The 9133-nt window shown below is 33.7% G+C and overlaps 1 protein-coding gene across 1 annotated transcript; it reads left to right on the forward strand.

Annotated features, from left to right (window-relative positions):
* On the forward strand, window positions 1-2686 carry LOC120079419 (putative UPF0481 protein At3g02645). The gene is made up of 2 exons (XM_039033591.1): window positions 1-1147; window positions 2087-2686. The coding sequence occupies exons 1-2, from the start codon at window positions 60-62 to the stop codon at window positions 2616-2618; spliced, it is 1620 nt and encodes a 539-aa protein (XP_038889519.1). The 5' UTR covers window positions 1-59; the 3' UTR covers window positions 2619-2686.
* Window positions 2687-9133: the final 6447 nt, after the last annotated feature.

A 9133-nucleotide genomic window follows, 5' to 3' on the forward strand; every position in this document is an offset into this window, starting at 1 on the left:
TCTTTATCTCTTCTCTGCTATCTCAATTGTAAATTCAATACATCTTCACTTCACTCACAATGGCCTCCAATTCCAATCAACTTCACAAAAATCTCCATGAAACCCAGTGGCTTCTTCAAATCACTCAACTTATTGAACCAAATAACCTTCAAACAGCCTTACAAACTCCCACTTCCATCTTTAAGCTGCCCCATACCATCACCAACAACAATCCACATCTATACTTCCCTCACTGCATTGCTTTTGGTCCTTACCACCATTTCAGAAATGACCTCTACCACATTGAATTACACAAGCTCCACAACGCAATCAACGCAATAGACTCATTCCAACTTCCTCAACTCAACCAAATTGTTCACCAACTCGAGCAATTAGACATCAAAATCCGATCTTGTTTTGATAGCTTTCTTGAAATTGGACCTGAGGCCTTGGCCTGGATTATGCTCCTAGATGGGTTGTTCTTAATTCACCTGCTACCAATTTCCAACAATGAAAAAGATGAGCTCAGAAGATTGCGTCCTGATCTAGTTCTTCCTTCTCCATTTCCTTCCTTTGTTGATCAAAAGTTGTATTCTTGTCTAATTGAGGGAAATTTGATGACCCAAGATGAGATTATCAAAGATATCCTTATGCTTGAGAATCAAATTCCACTTCTTGTTCTCAAAAACATTTTACCAGACAATTATGGCAACAAATTGGATCTTTTGTTCTTCAAATTTTGTGATGTTGTGTCTCTCAAGCGACTCCCTCCTCATGACATCCCTGAATTCATGGTTTACAGGGGATATACTGATTTATCCCAAATTCTTGAACAATCTCATCATTTGCTTCACTTTTTGTATCTTTTGATTATGGATACAAGTTCTAGCCCTGAACGTCCAGTTGGAATGGCATTATGTTCTGCTTCTTTGGGTGTTGAACTGTTAAATGTTTTGGCCTCTGTTCTTCAAATTGCCTTCTTACAGCAGCTGAGTGAAGCCGTGGGTTTGATTCAAACCTTGTTTGGTTTGCTTGGGAGAGCTGGGTCATCATCTTCTTCAACAGACCAGGACATGAACAGCCCGCCATTAATCCCGTCCGCCATGGAACTTCGAAAGGTTGGAGTGCAGTTACAAGGCAACTGCCTAGACTTTTATGACAGCATCAGGTTAGTTAAATCACCACTCAACTCAAAAAGTATAAAGGTTGGTTTGAATTGATTAGAGAAAAAAATATTTTTTTTAAAAAATAATTATTATTCAAAGTGTTTTTTAAATAAATCATTATTATTTAAACTATTTTGATAAAAATTATTTAAAATACACGTTAGAAGTATTTCAAACGTTACTTCGAGTGGTTGTCAAATACCTCAATTTTTTTTTTCTAAAATGACTTATTTTCAAAATTAAATACTTGAAAAGTTAAACAAATGCACATCCTAAATCAATAGTTTTTTCTTTTAGTTCAACGGGAGATTCAAATCTCCGACCTCTTAGTCAAGAGTTTAGGTTTTATATCAAAGTAAGATTTTATCTCGTCCAACGCAGAACTTCGAAGGTTTGGAGCGAAGTTACAAGGCAACTACCTAAATTTTCATAATAGCATCAGGCTCGTTAAATCACCACAAAACTCGAAAGTATAAATCAATAGTTTTTTCTTCTTTGTTCAATGGGGGATGCAAACCTCCTCATGGTCGAGAGTTTAGGTTTTCTGCCTAAGTGAATTATTCTCATCTTGGCTTATAACTCTATAGGTTACTACTGTTGGAGGCAAGGAAGGAAATTTAGGCTTGAGTTTAGAATGGAAAGAGAGAACATAAATAAATAAATAAAGGAGTTTCTTCTATTGAGTGATTTGGCACAGGTGTCAACAAAAGTTTCTACAGAATTCTAGTTCTTTATTTTTTTTTGCAAGAGAATCCTAGTTAATGACCTACGAAATAGTTCTTTCTAAAAAAATTACATAACCTTTTACATATTTCTAGAATGAATCTCTCTGCAAAATAACCTTTATATATGTCAAGAAATCATAGTAAAGAACTCAATCAACTATCTAAGTTGGTCGAAGGGTTCACATATTTAATCGTTTATTCATATTCTTTAACTAGGTTCAAACAAGAACCCAGAAAAGTTTGTTTAGAGTTGCCAACGATCACCATTAACGACTTCGCCGAAGTAGTTTTCAGAAATTTGGTTGCATTTGAAGCAGCAACTAATCTAAACCCGCCATGGTTTGGATATTATGTAGCATTGATGAGCGGGTTGATAACCACAGCCAATGATGTCAAGATATTGAAGCAAGAAAGAATTATTGAGAGCCATTCAGGCAGTGAAGAAGAGGTAGTGAAACTGTTTAGTGGGCTAAGAAATGTGTTGGAGCTTCATCAGCAGAGATATAAGTCTTGTAGAATCATGAACATGGCTGAGCTTCAAATCGTTAAAGACATCAATTACTATTATGAAAGTTGCTGGAAGGTGAAAGCCAAAAGATTGGTCAAGAGATATGTTAATCCAGTAGTGAAGATCCTATTTGTTATTGTTGTGATTTTGCTCATTGTTGTTGTTGTTGTAGGCACGTTTTGTGGTTGGTTTGGTTGCTCTAGAATTTTGCATGTGGTTTCTGGTCTGTCAACATCTTGAACAGCTCAAAATGCATACAACAGAAGCTTTTATCTTACGATGCAATGAAGACCACACTTTAGGTTGTATAAATGTATACACAGTCGAACAATAAGTGATTGCACAAATGATAATCAAACCCAAAGTAATAGCATATAATGAAAAGGAAAAAATAAAATTACAAATATAGCACAAAAATAGGCATATATATTGAAAAAGACTAAAAGACCAATCTATATCATATTTTCGCTCAACCCACTAAAGGACTCAAAAAATCCATTCAGTTTTTGTGCAACTTTTTCTTCAATTTGAAGTCAGTGAGTGGCTATCACTAATTGCTTCTTCCAATAATCATTACCGATAGCTTCTATCATTGGCTATCACTGATAACTTTTATAAGGACTATCACTAATAGTCATTAATGACAATCAAATTTAAAAGATTAATATTCAAGGCTATCAATGGCTATCGCTGATAAACTTTTATATCATAACTATCTCTATCAATGGTTATCAACTATGAAAGGAAACTATTAACTTTGAAAGTCAACACTCAAAGCTAAGGAAACTATTAACTTTGAAAGTCAACACTCAAAGCTATTGGTGACTATCAACTTTGAAAAATTGCTGATAGACCTAAGTTTTATTAGGAGATCACCTAAGTTCTATCACTGATATCTACCTAAATTATATCACCAATATCATTAATATTATCGATATACAGATATAATCGATATATGAATATCATTGATATCTCCCTAAAGTTCTATCATTGATATACAGATATAACTAATAGTACTAACATCTGTGATATAATTTATGGAAGGTTTTCACTAATAGACTTCTATCAATGATAGACTATATGCCTTGTGATGAAAGCCTACCATTGATAGACACCGATAGCTTTCTATCACTGATACGTGAAGTGTTAATTTTTCAAAATTGATAGCCATTAAAAGAAGTTTATCAGTAATATCCATAGATATATTTTTACCACTTATTGCTTTAAGAGTTAATCTTTCAAAAGTGTCAATTTTTAAATGATATAAGTGATTAAAACCTATGACTCATAGGCTTATAGTTTTTTAAGTCTATCAACACTAGTCAATGATAGCTTTCAAATGGCATATGGAAATCTATCACTTATATAGAAGTTTATCACTAAGGGTGTGTTTGGCACGCAAAATTTGGATGAATCGAGTTAATAATAATTGTCTGTGGATAATAATTGTCTATATTTGAGGGTACGGAGTTGAGCTGAGTTGGTAATACTTGTCTGTATTTGAGGTGCTGAGTTGAGTTGATTTGAGTTATGGATACCTGGTATAGTTTTTTGTAACCTAAAAATACATGCATTTTTATGTGTCTTTATGTTATTATTATTTTTGTTTTTTCTAATTTTTTTCTTAACTTTTTGTTCCACTGTTCAACAACACATATTTTATCAAATTCTTAATATTCATTTGAGATGTGAACTTAATAAATAAAAATATATTTTACAATTTTCTACACGTAACTATTACTTTTTTTTTTTTTTTTTGACAAAACGTAACTATTGTATTTAATTTAGACAAAATACTATAGTTTATAGAGGCCTTTTTAAATATAATAAAAAGGCCCAATCTATTTATAGTGGATAGCAAAATTTAATAAGAACCCAAAATCGATGGAATAAAGCCCAGCCCAAAAAGTGAAATACCGAAACTATCCCTGCCCACATAAAAAATCACGATCTGATAACAATTAAATTGAACTATCCAAATCTACCCAATACCCGCGTTTGTCTTCCATGTTTTCTTCTTCAAACGGCAAAAGATCTCTGTTTATCACCCTCTATCTCGTCGGCTTCTACCTCTGTGTCCGTCTCCCGCTGCAACTGCTTTAAATTGTGAATTTCTTCAACTCTGATACCAAAATTTCTTGAACCAAATTTTGCTTCATCTTCATATTCTTCTCTGTTTTTGCATTCAATTTTCAAGGTTACAGTCTATCATCATATCCTTCAAGGTAATAATCATTCTCTTTTCTTTTATTTTCATCAATTATTCTATTTAATCATACTTATCAAACATTATTGAACCTAATTTTGTTTAGCTAGATGGTAAGTAAAAATATATTCAAAGTTGATGGAAGAAAAGGAAAAGGAAAGAAAATAATGAAAGTTGAATATCAATAATCAGAGGAAAAGAAAACAAATCTGAAGAGAAGAAGAAGGTAAACTATCAATAGAACTTTAACATCAATACATACTTATTGTGCATTATGTCAACTATCTATCTTAGGAACTTTAGCAAAAACTTTAATATCAATCCATCTATTATTGATAAATTTGAATTAAGATAGATAGAGATAAAGCTCTATCTCTGATAGAACTCTATCATTGTCTATCTCAGCTAGACAGGGATAGATTACAAATAGACAGAGATAGAAACTATCTTTGTCTATCTCAGATAAACAATGATAGACACTAAATATTAATATCTGTTTCTATGGTTTCTACATGCTTTGTGCTCTATATTAGTTTAGTTGAGTGGATCTATTCATAACTTTGAATTGAGATAGAATGAGATGAGATAGACAGTGATAAAGCGTTATCTTTGTCTATCTAAGATAGACAGTGATAGATTTATCACTATTTATCTCAGATAGACAGTGATAGACATCAATGGTAAACACTAATATTTGTTTCTATTATTTCTATATGATTTGTAACCTATATTTGTTTAGTTGTGTGGATCTATTATTGATACATTTGAATTGAGATAGACAAAGATAGAGCACTATCTTTATCTGTCTGAGATAGACAGTTATAGAGTTTTATTTCTGTCTATCTCAGATAGACAGTGATAGACTTCAATGGTAAACACTTATATTTGTTTACTATATGGTTTACACTCTATTTTTGTTTGATGATGAGATAGACATAGATAGATTACTATCTTCGTGTATGTCAGATTGTATCTCAGATTGACAGTGATATAAACAGTGATAGACTTCAATGGTAAACATTAATATTTGTTTACATATGGCCTGCATTCTATATTTGTTTAGAGATGAGATAGACAGTGATAGTGCACTATCTCCGTCTATCTGAGATAGACGGAGATAGAGTACTATTGTCACACCATTCCCCAGATTACCTTCGTAATCCAATAAGAGATGTGAAGACAACAATTGCCAACCCTTTTATGACAACCACTATCCAAGGTACTCATGAAACCTATATTCTTAGCACCTATTAAATTTGTTTAGCAGTTTGTAATTCTCTAGAACTTTAATATATAATTCCAACAACAACTTTAAACATATAATTTGCTAACCAGAAAATATCAACATCAACATATATATAAGATTCAAAAACCACACTTATATATAACACAAACTCCACTTTTTCCCCTTCTTTTGACATGGACATAAAACTAATAATAGAACATTATGAGCCACCTAAACTACAATCTTCCTGAGGGTCTGAGAAGTGACTAACTGGCAGAACTACTAGACTTTGGGATGTCGACCGCTACCTGGGGAGGAAAACATTTTAAAAGAATCAGTTGGAAAGCCTAGTGAGTGACTATCTTAAATAAAACATACTTTCAATCATAAATAACATAAACATGTTTATCAATGAAACATTTAATAAATCATACTCAGGGTTTTGAAAATGAAACTGAAATTGTGAATTGCATCATGTGAAACCCTGAAATAAAGCTCATTAGCATCATTCCGATAAACTCCACTATTCCACTTCCTAAAGCTATGGGAGAATCATTTTGCGCAATCCTTAATAACCTTAGTTGAGAGAAAGCCTTTTTCTCGATCTCATCAACGTCGATAATATAGTCATACGTGCACGTAGAGTTAGATCGGGTCCTCACCACCTTACCATACCTGCTATTTTACTAGTGAAATAGTTTTGTTTCTTAACACCTGCTTTTTTCTGTCTAAGATTTGAACTGGTTTCTCTTTATAAGATAAGTTCTCTTTCGGTTGGACTAGTTGTTCTCGGAGAATGTGAGTAGGGTCGGGTACATATTTCTGTAACATGGATACATGGAAAACATCATGTATCTTAGATAACTTAGCAGGTAAAGCTAGCCTGTAAGTTGTTGGCCATACATGTGCAATTATCTCGTAGGGTCCTATAGATCTGGGACTTAGTTTACCTTTCCTGCCAAATCTGAGTATTCGTTTCCACGGTGATAACTTTAGGAATACTTGATCTTCGATCTCAAATTCTAATTTGCTTCTTCTCTTATCTACATAACTCTTTTGTCTGTCTCGAGCTATCTTCAGATTTTCTCTGATTACCTTAACATTTTCTGATGTTTCCTAGACTAACTCTGGTCCTATCAGCTATCTTTCTTCAACCTCATTCCATCAAATTGGAGTTCTACAAGATCTTCCATATAAAGCCTCATACAATGCCTACTGGAATGATAAATATTATTATAAGCAAATTCTGTTAATGAAAAATATGTGTCCCGACTACCTTTAAATTGCAATACACAGGTTCTCAACATATCTTTCAAAGTCTGAATCGTTCGTTCTGATTGTCCATCCCTTTGTGGATGAAAGGTTGTATTGAAATTTAGCTTAGTACCAAGCGCCTTTTGCAAACTAGGCCAGAACTTTGAAGTGAATCTTGGATCTCTATTTGATATAATAGATATTGGAGCTTTAAACCAGCTCACAACTCAGTCAATATATAATTTAGCCAACTGATAAAGGATAGGCATAGCTTTAATGGGCAAAAACTTTGCCGTCTTATTCATTCTGTCTACTATTACCTAAATACAGTTATAACCACTAGGTGTTCTAGGTAATCCAAATAAGAAATCCATGGTCACATGCTCCCATTTCCATTCAGGTACTGGACGTGAGTTCACCAAACCTGCAGGTCTCTAACGTACTAACTTAACCTGCTGACAGATTAGACATCTATCTACATAATTGGCTATGTCTTTCTTCATCCCTGGCCACAAATAATACTTCTTTAATGTTTTGTACATCTTGGTGCTACCTGGATGCATAGTATAGGTTGAATCATGAGCCTCTTCTAGCACTGCACTTTTCAACAACTCATTGTTAGGAACACATAACCTATCATCTTTTCATTAAAGCTCTATTTGGTCTCAGAATAAAATCTGATCTTTGTTGTTGTTTAACTTCTTCAATCAACTTACTGAGATTATTATCTATCATTTGAGCTCTGATGATATCATCTACTAATGTAGATCTTACCTGGAAATGAGCTATCATTTCTCCCAAATGACCCACTGTCAAAGCTGCATTAGCTTCTTCGAACTCCTGTAGAAACCTTCCCCTTGAATTCAACATGCCTTTAGAATAGCTTGATTTCCTGCCCAAAGCATCGGCTACTACATTAGTTTTACCTGGATGGCAGTCAATGATGAAATAATAATCATTTATCAACTTCATCCATTGTCTTTGTCTCAAATTTAACTTCTTCTGATCTAAGAATATTTCAAACTCTTATGATTTGTAAAGATATAGCATTTCTCATCATATAAGTAATGCCTCCATATCTTTAATGCTAGTACAACAGCTGCTAACTCCAGATCATGAGTAGGATAATTACCTCCATGTTTCTTCAGCTGCCTAGAAGCATAAGCTATAACCTTATCATTTTGCATCAACACGCATCCCAATCCATGTTTAGATGTGTCGCAGTAAATCTCGAACTCTTTACCTGACACTGGGAGAGTTAAGATTGGCGTAGTTACCAATCTTTGTTTCAAATCTTGGAAACTTCATTCACAGTTATCAATCCATTCAAATTTAGCATAATTTCTGATCAAGTTGGTTAATGGAAGGGCTATTTTCGAGAAACCCTCCATAAATCTCCTATAGTAACTTATCTCAAACCAAGGAAACTACGTACCTTCATGACTAAGGTAGGTCGTTCCCATCTGACTACAGCCTCAATCTTCTGAGGATCAATGCTGAAATCTACTGCAGATACCACGTGTCCTAGAAATACCACCTGGTCTAGCTAGAATTCACATTTGCTAAACTTAGAATATAGCTTTTTCTCATGTAATGTTTGCAATACTATCCTCAGATGCTTTGCATGTTCTTCTTTATTTCCTAAATACACCAAGATATCATCTATAAAAATAATCACAAACTGATCTAAGTATGGATAAAATATCATGTTCATCAAATCCATAAATACTGTTGGGGCATTAGTTAAGCCAAATGGCATAACCAGAAACTCATAGTGCCCATATTTGGTTCGAAAAGCCATTTTAGGGATATCTGACTCTCTAACCTTCAACTGGTGGTAGCTTGACCTTAGATTAATCTTTGAAAACACAGTTGCTCCCTTCAACTGATCAAACAGGTCATCAATATGAGTTAACGGATATTTATTCCGTATAGTTACATTGTTCAATTCCCTATAGTCAATACATAATCTGAGCGTGCCATCTTTCTTCTTTACAAATAAAACTGGCGCTCCCCAATGTGACTATTGGGCCTAATGTAGCCTTTATCTACTAATTCTTGCAGTTGAGC

This window comes from Benincasa hispida, chromosome 6 (assembly GCF_009727055.1).
Source record: "Benincasa hispida cultivar B227 chromosome 6, ASM972705v1, whole genome shotgun sequence".
Taxonomy (NCBI): domain Eukaryota; kingdom Viridiplantae; phylum Streptophyta; class Magnoliopsida; order Cucurbitales; family Cucurbitaceae; genus Benincasa; species Benincasa hispida.